Source organism: Theropithecus gelada, chromosome 8, assembly GCF_003255815.1.
Source record: "Theropithecus gelada isolate Dixy chromosome 8, Tgel_1.0, whole genome shotgun sequence".
In the NCBI taxonomy this organism is placed as follows: domain Eukaryota; kingdom Metazoa; phylum Chordata; class Mammalia; order Primates; family Cercopithecidae; genus Theropithecus; species Theropithecus gelada.
The window spans coordinates 814,387-834,341 of NC_037676.1; the positions used below are offsets into that span (position 1 = coordinate 814,387).

General features: G+C 48.6%; 1 protein-coding gene across 2 annotated transcripts in view; it reads right to left on the reverse strand.

Annotated features, from left to right (window-relative positions):
• The window catches only part of GATA4 (GATA binding protein 4), a 56,945-nt gene extending 38,462 nt beyond the window's left edge, over nucleotides 1-18,483 (reverse strand). For both annotated transcript variants that reach the window (XM_025394014.1, XM_025394013.1), the window contains exons 1-2: nucleotides 18,135-18,483; nucleotides 13,452-14,548 (exon numbers count right to left, since the gene is read on the reverse strand). In XM_025394014.1, coding sequence (XP_025249799.1) covers nucleotides 13,452-14,067 — 616 coding nt within the window. In that variant the 5' untranslated portion in view covers nucleotides 14,068-14,548; nucleotides 18,135-18,483. The remainder of the gene's footprint in view (nucleotides 1-13,451; nucleotides 14,549-18,134) is intronic.
• Nucleotides 18,484-19,955: the final 1,472 nt, after the last annotated feature.

Below are 19,955 nucleotides of genomic sequence, written 5' to 3' on the forward strand. Positions count from 1 at the left end.
TAAAAAACTTATTTAGGTGGGGTGTGGTGGCTCACACCAGTAATCCTACCACTTTGGGAGGCTGAGGTGGGAGGATCACTTGAGCCCAGGAGTTAGAGACCAGCCTGGGCAACAAAGTGAGAGTCTGTCTCAATAAAAAAGTTTTTTTTAAAACTTATTTAAACGGTATAAATTGAACTTAAAGGCAGGGCGGTGGATCAAAGTGAGAGAGGTTCAAATGAGAAAGAAAGACTGGTTAATCTGAGCCCTTCCTCTTCACCTCTACACCTCCTGGGAGATAGGTGAATCCACCCTACAGGGTCTGGCAATCCATCCTTGCATCATAGTATTGTCCCCTGTAATTATCTATATTGTATTCCTATTTGATCCCACCACCTTTAGAGAAGTACAAGAGGGCAGAATTACAAGATGTTTGTCCTCCTGGGTCAGAGTAACACTCCTCTTCCTTCCCAGGGCAGGGATCCAGATTTGGGGACTAAAATTGGCTTGAGTTTTGTCCCCTTTTGGCCCTCAACTTGAACTCAAACCACACAGCCGCCATGCCCTACTGCCGAAGCACATCACATAAATCCTCCAAAACAGGCCTGTAGGGTGTGGCTTCATTTTAACCAGAGTTCCTTCTCCGATGGGAAATGGGTGACTCAGCGGGAGGCGTTCATCACCCTGCATGGGTGCAAAACAAAACCAAGAGCCAGGAGCTTGCGCCTTTCTATACCATAACCAATGCGCTGTATCTGAAGTGCTGCTCGAATCCTGCTCACCTTTCCAACCTTCTAACATCCCTCAACGCCATGCCTCTGCTTGCATTCCTGCCTTGCGCCCTCTACTCGGGACTGCAGAACAGCCTGATTCAAGCTAAGTCCTGGGCTCAGAATGACTTTCCCATAGGCAGCAAACTCCTACTCATCCTTTAGGATTCCACAAGTCTGCCTTGCCTAGGAAGCCTGGCCTTGACTTCAGGCACTGAGACCAGTTTCAGTATCCTAAGGGCTCCGTAGAACCCAGTTTTGCCCCCTTGCGCTTCATCCCCTGACCTAAGAGTGCACATCCACGTGTTCCCTCCCCTAGCAAGCTCTAAGCTGCCGGGATTCCGAGACACTTCTGTTCATTTTCTATCTTTACAGCCTGGCCAGTGCCAGGCTCACAGGGAGCGGGGAGAAGTATTTATTGGCTGGTGGATGGATGAAGCAAAATCACGCATGTGGAGCTGGGGTGTGAAGGGAGCTGACCTTCCATGAAATCTCCACCACTGCCTAAACCTGCAGACAAGACTGAGTGGGTTTATTAACAGAAAAGCAAAGCCCAAGCAGCAGGAAACTCAAGAGCAACTGAGGTCACTTTGCATAAGAAAAACAATGCAGCCATAAAAAAGAACCAGATCATGTCTCTTGAGGGAACATACATGGAGCTGGAGGCTATTATCCTTAGCAAACTAATGCAGGAAAGGAAACCAACTCACATGTTCTCACATATAAGTGGGAGTTGAATAATGAGAACTTATGAACAAAAGAAGGAAACAGCAGATGCTGGTGTCTAACTGAGGGTGGAGGGTGGGAGGAGGGAGAGGAGTAGAAAAGGTAAGCATTGGGTACTGGGGCTTAATACCTGGGTGATGAAATAATCTGTACAACAAACCCCCGTGACACGAGTTAACTTATGTAATAAACCTGTACATGCACCCCCAAACCTAAAATAAAAGGTAAAAAGAAAAGATGAGTCTATCAAACCCAAGATTTCACAGAGTTGCTTAAAACGAGGCAGGCAGCCATGGAAACCTGCCTGACACAGGCAAGGATGAATTCGAGTTTGATGTCCATGCAGGCGCAGGAAGGCTTACTGTTAATGTGACTCTCTGTGGTACCGGGAAAGACAAAGTCAGCCTGAACGGCTATCACAGGGCATGCGGGAAGACACTGGATTTTAAACATCTCCAAAGGGCAGTAGAGCAGTCCTCACCACTGCTGTACCTGGCCTGATTTCTTCACCTTACAAATGGCCACACAAGCAGAGAGAGGCACAGTGAGTCACATGGCAGGAAGACAAGGGTCTGGGAGAGGAGCCCAAGGTTTCTCCGCGCCAGACCAACGTGCTTTCACCTCCCTGCGGCTGCTGGGATCTCGGGTCACCCCTTTTCAAATGGCAAATTGAGCGCTGCAACTCCCGTTCCCCAGTGAGGACTTCTAAATGACACATCCTGGGGACACCTCGCTTCAAGGACCCTAATTTAAAACTTACAAATATGCTTTAGTTTTAAAGTGGCTATAAATGATATACCATAAGATTGAAAAACATATTTTTACACCCATCTCTTCCATTCCGCTGTTATTGACAGCGCTGGTCAATTTCTCATTTCTGCTTTATTTAAAAATGTCTTCAGGGTTTAAGGATCCAGTCTGGGTCACTAATTTTACAGAAACTGCCATCAGTGTTGAAATGACTTTAAACAGTAACTTTTATGACTACTTAATAATGTAGTTATACACATGCCTGTATATGTATGATAACTAAAAGTCAAGGATTAATGCCTAACAGTGGTTATCTTTGGATGGTAAGATTACCAATTATTTTCACATTGGTTTATGTGAGTTTTTCATTTTTCTGTAATAAATATTCATTGAGTTTAATAAAAGAAAGAAGTTTCCCTGATACTACTTGAAAAAAAAATACTACGTGTTTTTCTGAAGCCATTTTTGGCCTGGAAAACATTTTCTTTTTTAAAATAAGCAGTATTTTCCTATATCTGTGCACTCCGTGGGAACCACATTCTTTATTTAGGGTCAAGTTAAGTTCTCCCTAAATGCTAGGGAAAGGTTTTATTTGTTGTTTGTTTTCCCCGCCTACTCAATTTTGAGGGGCAACCTGTATTATTGCCTCTCTTTACCTGGTTTGATTTATGATCTTGGAAGTCAGGTCATTCTTTTCTAGGTCAAAGAAAGAAAAAAACAGGACTCCCCCACCTAATACCTGATAAAATATCTGAAAAGGTCATTGCAGACCTTGACAGAGACACGATTTCAACCCAAGCTGATAAAACAACAACTAGAAAACTTTTATCAGAATAAAATGTAACTTGCCATTTCCTAGCTCAATTGATGAACTCTTTTTTATCTGAAATGACAGACATCGTAAGATAGGAAAACCTCTAGATAAGAAACCAAATTGAGTTGTTTGAATCAGATCCGATTGTCTGCCCCTGGTTCAAACTCCCACACCTGCTCGGAATGGGTCAATGAGCGCCGCCTGGCATGGTCCCGAGGGGTTTGGAAACATTGCAAAAGTGGTGAACTTTGAGACTTCAGCGTTTATTCTGCGATTATAATTAACCTGCTCACCAGTTGCTATTGATCAGTTCTAAATGGAGGTGATAAGGTTTGACTGGATTTCTAGAAGTAGAAATGGAGATTTAAACTGGGGAGTAGAAAGGAAAATTTAAAAAATAACTTAAGGACTGAATTAGATTTTAAGAAGCAAAACTGGATTTGCGATTAGGGGATCCCCAAACCCATGGCTTTGATCTGCATGGAAGAATCTTGAGGAAGCTTGAGTACAAAGGAAAACTTCAAAATTCAAAATTCCCACCAAACTGTGGTAGTAACTTCTTGATTTTTCATCCTCCAAAATAAAACATATATGTAACTATTCAATGTGGGTTACAGACAGCCTCAAATTTTACTTGCAGAGGCTTTTCAGTGCCTTTAAACACACAGAATGGCCCACCTGTCTGGATTATACTCCTCCTTTGGAGGAAAAATGTATTTTAAAACATCAAGTCAATTCTTGGGCTCCTGCAAAATGCAGAAGGCCAGAAAACCAAATTCCCATCATTCAGATAAGAAGCTTGAATATCGTGGCTCAATTCTGATTACAGAGCAGTAACAGATAAAAGCATAGGCCACCTGCCAGAAAGAAGAAAACTTCCACTGATGGGCTGCTGAGTTCAGTTCAGACCAATTCCACGGGACTTTTCCTGCCTGGGGTTTAAGTCACTGTCTTCATCCATGCCCCTATTCTCATCTTTACTAAAATCATCATTATTGTGCTTTTATTGTGCTTTTCTCCTTTTCTTTCTCTGCTTTTACCACAAATCTATTTGAAATCTTCAGAGAAAAGGGAAGACAGAGAGGTCAGTTATAGATTTCTCTCTGGAAAGGGATTTTTGAGTGAGCCATATGGTTTTGCTCTTAAGCAGTCAACAGTTCCCCCAGAGTTAGGAGAATCCTCTCATTGGAAGGGTCTGAATCCCGGGAAGTCTTTCGTTCTCTGCACACCAGAATCCAAGGGCTAAAAAGGAAGTTTGTGCAACACTGGGATTCCTAACATTGCATTCCTCAACTGCAGGCTCTGCAGTTTGATACAGAAGGGACCTTAGGACGACATTGGCCCTAGAGAGACAGTGATTGGTGGGAAGCAAACGGAAACTCAGACAAGAAGCTACCCTGGGGAGAGGAAGCGGATGGGAGCGACAAGTCATGGAAAATCCTAAGGTTTTAATAGAGCTCTTCAATCACACATAGCTTCTGGTTCTGAAGAGCTAAGTGCCCTCATATCAGATCTGGCAAATGCAAAATGTGGCGAAAGGGGGAAAGTACAATCCTGCAGGTTGGACTTACTGGGTTCCAAACCAGGGCTGTTACTACCCACGGGGACCTGAGATTACAGCCTCTTCCTGGGTATCAGCTTCCTTTTCAGCAAAACAGAGATCATCATATCTACCTCTTGGAGAAAGACGTCAAAGTCCCTGGCATCAGATGATTTCTTCATTGACGGGGATCCACCTTACTGTTCAATGGAATGTCATGCAAGATACAGGCTACTCTCCCTAAAAAGTTGTTAGCCAGTATCCAAACATGAATGTACCAAAATTTATAAATGTACTTTGTATAAATCAAAACAGATTCAAGATTATTCCTATTATAACCCCATTCATATTCTCTTCCCTGTCTTCTTTAGAAGGTGACAAAAGAGTAGCTCTAGAGATAGCCATTAAATTAGTCTTAGTAACCGGTTTATGTTGTATGGTACATGGGGCCATGTCATGGTCTACCAGAGGTCAATAGAGCAGAGCGATATTCCTTCCCAAGAGAGCCTTATCAGCTGGTTCTGCAAGCAGACTAGGACAAATAAGTTTCCAAAAGACAAATAGTCTCAGATGTCAGAAAAGTTGCTTCAAGTTCTTAAAGCAGCAGCTCTCATCGGCAAGAATTGCCCCCTTCTGGAACGAGGAAAGGAAAACCAGCATACTTCCTCTTTCTTAGGCAAACACAAGCAGCTACACTTGCAACTGGCTTCAGCTCTAAATTCAGTACAACTAAATTGTCTTAAAATTTGTTGAAAAGAATCACTTTGCCCTGGAGGAAGGTAACTTGTTCTTCACACAATCCCACCACTGCAGCCGGTTAGTGGTTTTCAGGCAGGTTCTGACTCCAATATAACCTGAGGGAAAACGGCCTACCTGGAGAGGTCACCGTTGCCTAGTATGTGAGTGTTTGTGCCCACGAGTGGGGAAGCCACAGTAGTGTGGGGCTGGGGTGTCTACCCATTGCTGACTTCGATCTACTACCAGTACCGAGACCAGGAGGAGAGACTCCCCCCTCTTAGTAAAGCAACCTCCTGTGAGAGAAGCAAAATCAAAAGCCAAATACAGGATTGTCACTGAGGATGGTTTTGATCTACCTTTAAGAATCTTGAGGAAGCTTGAGCACAAAGGAAAACCCCCAAAATTGTAAAAGAATGGGCAAAAGACAAATGTAATAAAAAACAGCCTATACCTTAAAGCAGTTTTCCTGTACATCCATAAACACTCAATACAGAATCTTCTTTTTTTAAAAAAACTCTGCTTTCAGGAAGTTGATTCATGAATACCATGTATCTGTTTTTAAAAACTTCATTAGTTTAACATGTTTTTAAAAATAGGTAATATAGTCACATCCTTCAATATTCAAAAGGTTCCATTTGCATACTCATGTTCATAGCAGCATTATTCACAAGAGCCAAGAGGGAGAAGCAAGTCAGGTGTCCATCCATGGAAGAATGGATAAACGAAACGTGGTCTACACATACAATGGAATATTATCCAGCCTTAAAAAGGAAGGAAATTCTGGCACATGATACAACACAGATGAATCATGAAGACATTATGTTAAGTGAAATTAGCCAGAAACAAAAGGTCAAATACTGTATGATTCTACTTGTATGAGGTCCCTAGAGTGGTCAAATTCATAAGAAAAAGAAAATAGAATGGGGGTTACCAGGGGCTGGTGTGGAGAGGAATGGGAGTCGTATTTTAATGGGCAGAGTTTAAGTTCTAAAGGTCTGATAGACAGCAATGCGAATATACTTAACACTACTGAACTGTATACTTAAAAATGGCTAAGATGATTTGAAATTTTTTTCCCGAGATGGAGTCTTGCTCTGTTGCCCAGGCTGGAATGCAGTGGTGTGATCTTGGCTCACTGCAACCTCTGACTCCCGGGTTCAAGCAGTTCTCCTGCCTCAGTCTCCTGAGCAGCTGGGATTACAGGCACGTGCCACCATGTCCAGCTAATTTTTGTATTTTTAGTAGAGACAGGGTTTCACCACGTTGGCCAGGCTGGTCTTGAACTCCTGATCTCATGATCCGCCCGCCTTGGCCTCCCAAAGTGCTGGGATTACAGGCATGAGCCACTGCACCCAGCCAATGATTTGAAATTTTTAGATTAAACTTAACTTTAACTTCCCTGTATGTTACATGTGTTTTCTTGTTATTAAATGGATTAATGAAGCACAGAAATGACTATAAAAATGATTAAGGTGGTTAAAAAATTCAAAGAGTTCCAAGGCATGCATAGTGAAAGTCCCTTTTCTACCAGTATCCCTCATCTACCGGCTTTCCTCCCCAAAGGCAAATCTGTGTTACAACTTTCTTGTGAGATTTTGTATTTTCAAGTGAATATAATCTTTTTCTTCCTTTTTTTTTAACACAAAGAATAAAGTGCTATATACACTTCCTGCATTTATAAATGTCTTTGTGAGGATTCCATACATTAGATAACGAACTTCATTATTTTTATGCCCACATAGCTTATGGTTTCTATGTGCCACGTGCATACAAACAGTCCCCTGAGGATGCAAGTGTAGATTATTTCCAATTTTGTTATTACGAGCAATACTGAAATTAATATGTGCTGGTGTATTTGTGGAACAAATCCCTAGAAATGAAAATTCCGGAGTCAGGGCTGTCTACTCTGCAATTTTATGGCTACTACACCAAAGACTCTCCATAAAGGTCAGAGCGATTTACACTCCCACCCACAGGTATCAGAGTTCCTGTTTCCCCACACCTCAGTATGTTTGTTTTCTTAGTGCATTTAAGTAAGAAAAGAAATGGGAAGGGATACAGAATAAAACGTTATCTAGAACTGTCTCCCGGGCATCATTCCACCTGAGTGCTTAGAAAGTGCCTAGCAAATGTGGCCTGACCTTTTGATGGGACACAATTGGGCTCACTAGAGGTAGTGACACACCCCTGGCTACCCCAACACGCCTTCCTTATTTAATTCGTTCCCAGCTTAGCACCACAGACCAACCCCAACTCTGACTGACCTGCTCAGGGTGGTAACCAGAAAGTTAAACAACTTTGGTTTTCCTGAAGACTGACAAATCATTCTCCAGTTTCACAAAGTTCCCCACACAAATGAGCCGACTCTGAAAGCCACTAGCGTACTTGATAAGCAGGTCCCAAAAGATCCAGAAAACACTTCAGGGTTTTTCACTGACCTGTACCATAAACAAACTCTGAGAACACTTTGAATGCCCCCATTCCATCCCTAATGGGGCAAAACTGCTTTTAAATAAATTGTTTGGGTAACACAGTGATATACTGTACATGTATTTCATTGTGTTGTTATTTTTATCGACTCTAAAAATGATTCAAAATTTTTGAAATCCTGGGAGAATATCATAATTGCTTATTTCTCCATTACACAAAACAATTGTTATTCCATAGTAAAATCTATTTTCCTAGCCTTTCCAGTAACACCTACCACCGTATATCCGTCAAGCCATATTTACAATCTATTTCCATTTCGGTCTCCTTTTCAGCCTTAAGTACTCATAAGCATTAACTGGTACAAAAATCAGCTTCACTGAGGTGTAATGTACACGCAATAAAAGATCCCATTTTAAGAGCACAGCTCCACAACATTGCCATATGGAGATACAAGTGTAACCGCCGTGACTGGGTTCTTTAAAAGGCAACAGCTACATTCTCCGGCTGCGTCTGTTTCACAGGCATGCAGATCCTAGCCCCTGCAAGGCAAGAACTGTCCGCCGACCTCCACCACGGTGCTTCCAGCGCCCAGGAGTTTATGATGAACACAAGTCATATTCCATATTGCATTTCCACACAACCACAATCATCTAGGAGTGTTCTCGCATCTAAAACCGCTCACCTTCAGTAACACAGAGGTAAAAGGCCATGGTCTTTTTATTTTATTTTATTTTTTATTTTTAGAAATTTGGACACAGTCATACTCCATCTTACTTTTATCCACTCAGTGACTTCTCCAGCCTAAAAGCCCTACTTTCCACCAGGGGTTCCCTGAAGTTTCCAGAACCCGCTTCCATCCTGCCCACCCTTCCCCTAGGGCTCTCCAGTTTGCTTCTTAATGGACTCCCGCAGCCGTTCTCTGTGGTTGGAGGCAGGCAGGGCAGAGTCCTGCGGCAATTACCACCAAGATCCCTACGCAAATATTTGCTAAGTGCCCAACATGTGCCAGGCACTTATATATGAGCAAGACTCTGTACCTGCCCTCAGTAAGGTCACCTAATTCCATTCATGCAGTCTAATTAATGATTTTAACAGTTGTTTTAGGGTCATAGCTCATATGGAACTTGGAGTGAATTAAAGTTCACGTACATTGCAATCAGGCCACACTTACTTCTTCCAACCTAAGTTCAGGGCTTTACAGAGGCCCCTGTTAACTTTTATTATTTTGATTTTTGCCCTATTCAAATAACCAACATAAGAACTATGGCAAGATACTGTTAAAACTACAGCAGTTACATAGAAAAATAAAAACGTTCTCTTATTTCTCCTCATTGAAATTAAAAACAGATTCTGAGTTAAGGGTGAATTAGTCTGTATAGTTTTACTTATAGTGACAAGTATATTATTTAAACCAAAGGCCAGGTTGCATTGTATTATTTCATGGTGCTACACAACATATTAGTAAAGTAGAGTATATCCTTTCTTTTTCTTTTTTCGAGACAGGATCTTTGCTCTGTTCTCTAGGTAGGAGTACAGTGGTGTGATCACGGCTCACTGCAGCCTCAATCAACCTCCCTGACTCAAATGATCCTCCCACCTCAGCCTCCTGAGTTGCTGGAGTTACATGCATGCATTACCATGCCCAGCTAATTTTTTTTTTCTTTTTTTTTTTAGAGATGTGCTCTCACTATGTTGTCCAGGCTTATCTCAAGCTCCTGAGCTCAAGCAATCCTCCCACCTCAGCCTCCCAAAGGGTGGGATTACGGGTGTGAGCCACTGTGCCTGGCCTCTTTTTCTTTTTCTTTTTTTTCCTTATAAAATGGTCAATATATATATATATATTTTGAGACGGAATCTCACTCTGCCACCCAGGCTGGAGTGCAGTGGCGCCATCTGGGCTCACTGCAAGCTCCGCCTCTCGGGTTCATGCCATTCTCCTGCCTCAGCATCCCAAGTAGCTGGGACTACAGGCGCTGGCTACCACGCCCTGTTGATTTTTTGTATGTTTTAGTAGAGACGGGGTTTCACCGTGTTTGCCAGGATGGTCTCCATCTCCTGACTTCGTGATCCATCCACCTCGGCCTCCCAAAGTGCTGGGATTACAGGTGTGAGCCACCGCGCCCGGCCCAATATTTCTTTTTTAAAAAAATTCCTGACAATCTCTTCCTCACCCTTCAATACCAAATGCAGATGGCAGCACTTAAGTGACAACTTCTGGAGTCTCAGCAGAGGGAAGAAGAATGCTGCTTCTCCTTTGCTCTCAGCTGCTTCTCCTCTGCTGTTTCTCCTTTGTCGTCAGCTCATTACTAAACTGCAACGATGGGTCATGCACCATTTTATTGAGTGTCCAACAGTCTGTGTTCACTGGGGACTGTCCCAGGTTTACCACTAACAAACCCACATTCCGGGAAAACCCTCAGTCCTGGGTACACCAGCAAAATTGGTAACTCTGCATGATAGTGAGTGGCTATTCAATAAAATAACCATCATTTATGAAGGGCCAAAGCCAAATTCTTCACAAGTATTACCTTATTTTTCTAATTTAAGGCAACACTAAAAAAAGTTACGATGATCCCATTTTACAGAAAAAGAGGTGAGACCGAGAGAGGTAAGTAACTTGCCCAAGATGACACAAGGCTCCTGGAACTGAATCTAGGTTTGCCCAACTTTAAAACCCTGTGCTCCTCCCACCGCACTGTCTGGCCATCTTAGGGCTCAGTGGCAACTCCTTAGAATGCTGGGGTCGATTCTCATCTTCCCTCCATCACTCAGGGTCAGCTAGTACGTGATGCTGGACCTCACTAAAGCTGCCAGGCAGGTAGGAGAGCCCAAGTGATGGGAAGAACATATAAAAAGCACATTCACTTGCACTGGCTTTTTTTTTTTTTTGAGACAGGTCTCACTCTGTCACTCAGGCTGGAGTGCAGTGGCCTCGAGCTCATGTGATCCTCCTACCTCAGCTTCCGAGGCCGGGACTACAGGCACACAACCCCATGCCTGACTAATTTTTAAAAATGTTTTGTAGGGATGGGGTCTCACTATGTTGCCCAGGCTCACCTCGAGCTCTTGGCCTCAAATGATCCTCCCCCCTCAGCCTCCCAAAGTGCTGGGATTACAGGCATGAGCCTCGGCGCCTGACCACATGCATTGCTTTTAACTTCAGTTGCTTTTATGTAAGTGCCACCTGCAGAACACGCTGAAGCTATGAATGCCAACAAGTTCAACATGCCCTGTGTTCCCTCACAGAGTTACACCTCTCCTAAAACACTTGGCTGCGTGCGGAAGAGAAAATCCACCCTCTAGGCCAGACTCAAAGGCTGTGGACTTCATAAACTATCCGGGAAGAGCCCAGAGAAGGCAGGTGGCAGTTCTTGGCAGAGAGACGCTCCGGGAGGTCAGCTTGCCATTTGCTGACACAGGAATTTGGGAAACATCACTTCAGCAGCAGCCTCTACATGGCATGACACATGGCATGACTGACATTTTAAAATCTCAATCCTGTGTGCACACTCACATGGTATTTCGGGATTTTTTTTTTTTTTTGGGTTTGTTTGTTTTGAGATGGACGGAGTCTCCCTCTGTCGCCAGGCCTGGAGTGCAGTGGAGCAATCTCGGCTCACTGCAACCTCCACCTCCGGGGTTCAAGCGACTCTCCTACCTCAGCCTCCGAAGTAATTGGGACTACAGGCAAGCGCCACCACACCTAGCTAATTTTTGTATTTTTAGTAGAGATGGGGTTTCACCACATTGGCCAGAAACTCCTGACCTCGTGATCCTCCCGCCTGGGCCTCCCAAAGTGCTGAGATTACAGGTGTGAGCCACCGCGCCCTGCCGATATTTCGTTTTTACACTGCTGGATGTAACTCACGATTTTGAACTCTCTTTTGCTTAACCAAACACCAAATCCCCTCCAGGATTATCGGGGTTACAAAGCAAACTCTCCCTGGACCAGTCCTCCTTTTTTTTTTTTTTTTTTTTTTTTGAGACGGAGTCTTGCTCTGTCGCCAGGCTGGAGTGCAGTGGCGCGATCTCGGCTCACTGCAACTTCCGCCTCCCGGGTTCTGGCGACTCTCCTGCCTCAGCCTCCCAAGTAGCTGGGACTACAGGCGCGTGCCACCACTACCGGCTTTTTTTTTTTTTTTTTTTTTTTTTAATTTTAGTAGAGGCGGGGTTTCAACATATTGGCCAGGATGGTCTCGATCTCCTGACCCAGTCCTCCCTATTTTAAGTCAGAGACCCCAGAGGGCCCTGGAGAGGACCCCGTAAGTGCCCCGCCCCGCACTCCCGCCTGCGGGCGCCATTGTGTGGAGATGTCGCCGCCCAATCTCGCAAAGGTCGCTGCGAGGCTCGGCCGGGCCCCTCCTCCCCTGGGGGTTGCCGTCTGGCTCCCCCAAGAGGGATGAGGGGGAGGGGAACACCAAGAGCCACAGACCGGGCCTCGGCGCCACTTCCAGGGTTAATCAGTTTGCCGGCGATGTGTATTCTGCTGCACCCCCGGGGACCTTCCCTGGCCACCCAGAGCCAGAGAATAATTTAAAAGCCCTTCAAAGCCCGGGCCCTTATCGGAGCCAGCCCAAGATTGGAAACCTGGCAGGGGCAGCCTTTACTCTTCAAAGTGAGAACAAATGCAGAAGGATTTAGCACTTAGTAGGTGGTCAATAAACGCGAGCTTTGCTTCTCAAGTCCGGGCTTCCCCTCCCCCACAGGGTGGGCTCAATTCAAACTCCCTCCTCCGTCCTTTCCCGAAATTCCAGAGGTCGTTTGCATTTTGAACTAGGGATTGCCACTTCCCTTTCTTCCCTAGCCTGTGTACCCAGGCCCCTTCTCAGATCCCGCTGCCCCTGGGATTATTTGTGAATCGGTGGACGTTGAGACACGTTTGCCGTCCCTCCCCGTCTGACATCCGATGCAAATACTGTATGGAACCTACCACAATGGTTATTTCCAACCCTGGCCCACTCGAGAAGAGAAGGCTCCACGCGTGCAAGCGACTGCAAAGTCTCCATTTAACTCGGGCGTCATAAACAAGCCCATTTGGGGTCCCTGTGTTCCCCCCCGGCCGCCGGCATGATGCTCCCACGCACCGGGCCAGTGCCACCCGCAAGGTGCCCACTCCAGTTCCGCGCATCTCCCCGGCGTCTCCTTTGTCCATCCCTCCTTTGTTCTGGGTGTGAGACCCCCGACGGGAAAATCATCAGCCACCTCGAGGGATCCTCCAACTGGGCCGCCAAATGGCCCAGAAGGTCTAAGGTCCAAACCGTTGTAATCAGTTCCCTGCGGAGGCCCGAGGGCGGGTGGGGAGGAAATGGGCGCAGAAACCCAGCAATCGACAGCACCATCCACGAGGGGATCTCAGGCCGCTGCCCCCGGCTCTCCAAGGAGCCCGCTGTCCTCCCGCGTCACCCACAGCGCGGCGTGGCCACGGCCGATGCCCGGGATGGCGGGCAGGCCGCACTCCGACCCTGCCACCTTCTCAGAAGAGGCCCCAGCTGGCAGGTCCGGCCCACTGCACAGAAGCCGATCTCCTGGGGCTGTGATGTCGCCAGCCCCGCACTGGCTTCTGCCTTCCCTCGAAACTCGAGGTAGTCAAGCACCATCCCCAGCCCAACGAAGGCGTTCGTGGAAAAACAAGAGGCCCTAGACCGGGCTCAAGACGGCCTCTGCCCCGGCTCCCACGCGCCCCAGCCCTCGCGCTCCTACTCACCGAGATTGGGGTGCCGGGCGGCGGGGTTGGCCCGGCCTGGCAGGCTGTGCAGAACCGGGCTGTCGAAGGGGCCGGCGGAGGCGGCGGCGGCCGCGGCCCAGGACGCGCCCACGTCGGCCATGTAGGCCGGGTAGGGGCTGGAGTAGGAGCCCGCGAAGCCGGCGCGCCCGTACTGCTCGCGGCCAGCCAGGCCCGCGCCAGCCGCTCCGCCGCCACTGCTGTAGGCCGCAGCTTCCCGGGCCGCGGCGGCGGCAGCGGCGGCCGCCAGGGACCCGGTGGTCCCCGGGAAGGAGAAGCGCGGCGACACCGGCGGCGGGGTGTAGGCGGCTCCGTCGGCTCCCGCCTGGCTCCAGCCTGGGCTGCCCTGCTGGGTCCCTGGCCCCGCACCAGACGCGGCCGCACCAGAGCTGCCGCCCGCGGCGCCTCCGGATGCAGATCCTGCGCCTCCGCCCTGGAGGTAGGACAGGCCCAGCACAGAGGAGGGCACCCGGGGCGTTGGCACGTAGACCGGCGAGGACGCCGCGCCCGCGCCGTGCATGAAGGCGCCGGGGCCGCCCGCCTCGTAGGCACCGGGGGGCGGCCCGTGGTTGGCGGCCATCGCCAGGCTCTGGTACATCGCCCCTGAGAGCTCCCGGCTTCGGGGTCCTCCTTCTCCCTCGCAGGTCAAGGAGCCACGCGGGGAGAAAAAACGACGGCAACAACAATAATATGCGTGGGAGGAACTGTCACGAAGATCAAAAATCAAAGGGGAAAAAACCAAATCGCTTAAAAATATATACGTATTAAATCCAGCATTGAGCAAAAGACTCTAGGTTCTTGTTTACTCCGGAAAATCCCAATTTGAATTTTTGGTGGTTCCGGAAGGTGATGCAGGAGCAGCTGAATTCACCCCAGGGCCTGGAGGTCCGGAGCACTTATTGGGGGCAGAAGATGGAGGGCAGCGTCCAAGCCTGGAGGTGGCGCACGGGCCTTCGGGTCCCCCACTCGTCAAGCCGAGAGGACTCCAGGACACCTGCGGCCACGGGCGCAGAAGCTGCTAGGCTGGCTCCAAGGCAGAGGGCCAGGCTGGCTCCTTCCTCCTCGCTGCAGCCAGGGTCCTAAAGGAGGAATGAGAAAAAGAGAGAGGGCGGTTCATCCCAGAGCTTTCAGAACCCACTCTCCACTTGCGTGGTTGCTTCTTCCACGCTGCAATCGAAGTCGCCATGGGGGTTTGGGGGTCCAGCTCCGGAGGCCCCGCGGTGCCGGGAAGCACGGGCCTTTGTTTTGTCCAGGCGTTGGGTCAGGCGGCCCAGGCAAGCCTGGGGAGAGGCGCCCCGGGGACTAGGGGCTTCCCCGGTCTTGGGCGTGCAGTTATTGGTTGTGATCTTGGTCAATTATTTTTGTATTGCTTGTCAGGAAGGACTTTAATGTTACCTTATTCTGCAAGCATGCTTTTGTAAGTGTAAGCCCAAAAGTTTGGAGTTCATGCAGAGTGCCTGGGACCCAAGAAATCTCTCATCTTCCCCCTTCCCCCATCTCTCCCCAAGCATTACTGACCTAGAAAGAACTTTAGATTGTCCTTGAGGGGACAAGGACAAACTTTATACAAAACAACAACCTAACAAACTTTTGTTTGTAATTAAAACAAAACAAAAAAACAAACACAAAAGACAAAACAGAAGTAGAGTCCAAATGTTTATAAATGAACAACGGTATCTGCTAAGCCTCATGAAGAGGGTTGTGAAACCCTCATCCATACACTATACCATGTGGACGTCAAATCGGACAAGTTACAGGTTTCTTGCAAATGGTTATAATTTAGTCGTTTTGCAAGTTGTATATCAGAACCAGAAAAGTGAGAAGAATGTACAATGTCGCTCTACAGAATAACGCACTGTACCATTCTAATTCACTGAATGGGTTCTTCATATAGAATCACAAGTCCACCCATAAGCAGAATCCTAACACCAAGGTGGACACTTGGGGAAAGAGCAGTTTGTGGAACTTGATTATATACTTCCCAGCATCCTGCGTTTTGCTATCAGGCAATTTTTCTGATAAAACAAGAGCTCCACTTTCTGAATTACCTGCTGTCTGAATTACCTCCAGGTCTTTTTCTCTACAACTCTACTCATTGTACAGGTGTCTCTCCTCATTTTACAAGAGGGAACTGAAGCACTGGAAAGTTCTGAAACTTGTCTAAGATCAAAGTACAATCAGAAGGGGTGGGGGAAGGGGATGGGATCAGCAGGGCTCCAGGGGCTTGAAGCTGTCCAGCACACTCCATTTCTCTCTTTAAGAAAAGGCAACTACTCCCTACAAATATTTCTTTTTTATTTCAATAGTAGATTTACAAGAATATTAACTATATACTGAATCCAGGCTCTGACACTTATGGAATAAATACCCTTAGACAAATTACTTGGCCTCTCTGTGCCTCAGTTTCCTCATCTGCAAAATGCAAATATTAAAGGCACCTATTTTGTAGAGTCACCATGAAGCTTAGGAGTGAGGATTATAAATTAATATTTGTAAAACACTTATAACAGATTTTTATAAAACTGTCCTAACAGGCAAAAAGAAAGTTCTAAAACACAGTTGACTATTATACATATTTCTAATGTAACACAAGAAAGTACCTCAGATGTATGTACTATAATAAATGATCATCTTTATTACTGTAAAATCTGGAAATGGAATCTTTAATACACACCACATAATGCTTTTCACCTTGTTTGAAACATCACTAGTAATAATAATGGAATTAATAGTACTGTATTGTATTATACAGTCACATGGTAACTCCTAAAAGCTTATTTGCTTTCAAAATACGCAGTAAACTATTGGTTTGGCGAATAGTTCATTCCAGCAAGTTTGGTTAGAGAATAGATAAAAAATTGACCTGAGGTCACCAACTTTTCCCTTTGAAAATAAAGTTAAAGAATTATGAGTTTATCTTAATAAAAGATCCAGTATTTGACTTTTAAATCAAGTAGCTGACCTATTTCATTGCATTTTCTGGAATACTCAACTCCTGCAGTTCTTCAAGATAATGTAATATTTTTTCTCTCATAACGTTGGCAAAGAAAGGAGATTTAGAATTTTATAATCCAACTTCCAGTATACACATAGGTAGCAACTTGCAGACTTTAAAATGTAGACGCAAAAAATGTCATGAATCTAATATTTGTCTTTATCACATTCTCTGCCTTTTCAAATGGCTGATACATTGCCTGAGTTGAATTACTACAACAATAGAAGGTGGAGAAAATACCCCTCTATAACTTTCTGGAAAGACAAGAAATTAGCTACTCTTTGAAAACGCCTCTGGCTAGTTGCTGAAATTGAACCTGGATCCTGCAGTTGGTGGAGAAAGCCCAGCACCTCCGGAGAAAGCCCAGCAGCTCCTGAGGCTGCCAGAATCGGGGAGTTTTTGCTCTCCTTCTGATCACTTGTCCCAGTTCACCCCAAATTCGCAGGCCAACAGGAAATGCGCTCTCCTTTCAAGAATCAACCAACAGCCCTCTTCCGATCTGTTTTTGAGAATGGGAGAATTGCAAGCGCCCAAATATACCCGTTCCTTTACAGGAGACTCATCGCTGGCCTGGGCTTACGCCTCCGCTCTGGGCCTGCAGCGAGGAGGACGGTCACACTCTAGCCGGCACAACCAAGTCGGCCGCAGCCGGGGAGGAGACACAGCAATGTGCGGAGCATCACCTCCTCACTCCAGGCTTTCTTAAAAAGCCTGAAACCTGCTCTTGGTTGTCTTCCTTTTCTGGGAATACAGGAAACACTTTCCCCGAGGGGCTTCCCCAAACTCCGCGGTGCGGGCCGCGCTACCCCAGGGCTTCCATCGGCCGCGGGTCCCTCACCACGCTCTTTCCCCAGCCAAAAGGCCCCTCCTTTCCTCAACCTGGTGGCAGTCCGCCACCCCGGCACCCCCCTCTGCCCACGGTGACCCCTGAGCCCAAAGCCAAGCGACATAACCCGGCGGATCCTGGCAGCGCCGTGGCCGGCGGAGGGAAGTCACGGCTCCGGTCCGGGCTCGGGCCCTCGGCCAGTTTCAGGCAGAAGCAGCGCGGGTAGGTGGGGTGGTGAGCTTCCAGAGGAACATTCAGTCCCTGGACCCCAGCCCCGAGGCCGAGGAGGCTGGCCAGAAAGGGCATGAACAGTTCCGCCACTCAGCAGCCTTCCCGCACCTCGGAGTGTCTCCCGGGGGCCCCTGAGGCCCAGCGGCGCTGCCTGGCACCGCCACCCTGCGTCCCCGGAGTCGCTGGTGGGCGACACGCCTCCGTCTACTTCCCTCCATGTGCGAGCTGCCGTGCGGCCTGTCTCGGGTCCGTCAGTCCCGGTAACTTCACACGGCAACCATGACCACCCAGGCCCCGGCCTGCGATGTGCAAACAAGGGCTGAAGAAAGTGCACACGGGGGCAGGGATTGAAAGCGTTCAAGTTCACACGGAAAGAATCCAAAAGCGCTTCCAATATTTCTCTGTTTTGCCTCCAAGTCTTACTTTGACTTAAAGATGTTGCTAAGGCAAAGTCAAAAGCAGAGCGGGGTTGGCCAATTTCGGGGAAGGGAGGAGCGCACGTCTCTTTTCCTCCCACTAGCTACCTCTCTACCTCCAGACAAGCAAGGGCGGAGAAACTCCGAGTTTGGGGGACCGTGGCAAGGAGCAAAGAAAGGGAAGAAAAAAGCCCTACCTGCTGGGCCTGGAGGTTCCGCGCGCGCTCCCCTGGGCGCCCCCGGAGCTGGAGCGGCGACGAAGCCTCTCGCGGCCCCTGCGCCTGTAGCCTCCGAGTCCCCTGCTCGCGGCTCTGGTCCCTGGCCCTGCGACTCGGCCCGCGGGCGCTGACTGGCCTGTGGGAGTCACGTGCAAGGGCGGGGCGGGGGTGCGCGGCCCCGGCTACACCTCCGCCGGGCGCCGGCAGCGGGGCTGTGCGGAAAGCTCCTCCAGCAGGCAAAGTCCAGGCTCTGGGGTCTCCGCGGAAAACGCCCAAGTGCTACAGGCAGGGCGCGGGGAATCGCCCGCAGCCCAGCCGGAGGTCGATTGGGTTCGCTGTGGTGCCTAGGGTCAGCTTTATTAATGAATTTCCTTTCTCCCTCCCCGCCCCCCTTCCCGTGGTCCTCATCCCGCGGTGGTGGGCGAGGGGCGGGGCCAGTAGAGAAGAAGGTGACCTCTTGGGCTCAACTCCCCATCTTGTGTGGGGCACTGGGTCACCCGGAGTGCCCGGCTGGATGCTAGTTTCTGGGCAGGGGTATCCTGCCCGGATTCCGGGGAGGTTCAGGAGACACCCAGACTGCCTCCTAAAATCAGAGCATACAGACTGAAGCCTCCCTTTTACCTTCCCAAAAGCCCAGGGAGACTGTCGGGAGCCCTTGCCTCACCCTCAATTTCATGTATTTAAGCAAAGTCTGCATCCCTTCCTGGCGACGCTTCCCATCTCCCGTTGCCTCCTCTCTTCTAATCATTCCCCGTTTTTTCTGCAGCCTGCGGCGGCCGCAGCACCAATCCAAGGGATGTGGCAAGGACTGGGGAGCCCGGCGGTCCAGGGGAGCTTCTCCGTGGAGGGGGCTCTTCCAGGGAATGGGGGAGGGGAATGTGTCAGGCCTGAGTTGGGAGTCGGCGTCAGGGCCTGGAGGCCCCAGCGCAGCGGGGCTGCGAGCCGGAGAGTCCCTCAGACAGGTCTAAAGGTTAATAGAGCAATCACAGGGCCCTATTACCGCGTAAAAATAACCCATCGATTACCGCAGCCTTCAGCCCCAGATAACAGCCGGCGGGTGGCTCTCACGCTTTCGGTTAAACCTTTTTTTTTTTTTCTTTTTAGGCCGCGTTTTTTTCCCCAGCACAGGCTTCTCAAACCAGATTAAAGGGATGGGGGAAGGGGTCGGGATATCGCCCTGCACGAAACCCGTGCTGCTCCGAAATCAGGCTGGGGACGCCACCCGCTTCGGCAGTAGGAAATCAGTCATGGATTCCCAGCGTGAGTGAAGGCAACCCGGGTGTTAAGGACGAGGCCAGGACGCGGGGCTGGGTAGAAGGAAACCCCCCATGGGATCGTGGCCAACTCCTGGGGATTCTCAGGAAAATCCCAGAGGAAGAAACGAGCGCGGCTGCGCGGGGAATTCTCTTCCCTGAATGAGAGGTGCGGAGGTTCACGGGGGCCCAAACAGAGGCTGCGTGGGGCCACGAGCCGCGAAAGGCCTGAGCACAGGCTGGACGCACTGCAGCCGCTCCTTCAGACCCCGGCCGGCCTGCACCCCGGAAGCTGGGGGCGCACACTTAGGATTTCTTCTCCGACTTCTCCCAACTCCTAGCCTGCTCCTTAGCAGAATTGGCGCCATGGACCCGAGACGTGGGAACTTAGGCTGAAGGGGTCCTGGGGATCTCGGAGGCCGGTGCTGGGGAAAAGCGGTCTCTGGAGCACGCTCCAATCTGCGATCCTTCGGACGCAGCGGAGAAGGAAGCAGACTCCCTGCTCGCGGTTTGAAACCGGCAATCATCCTCGCGGGGGTGAGCGAGA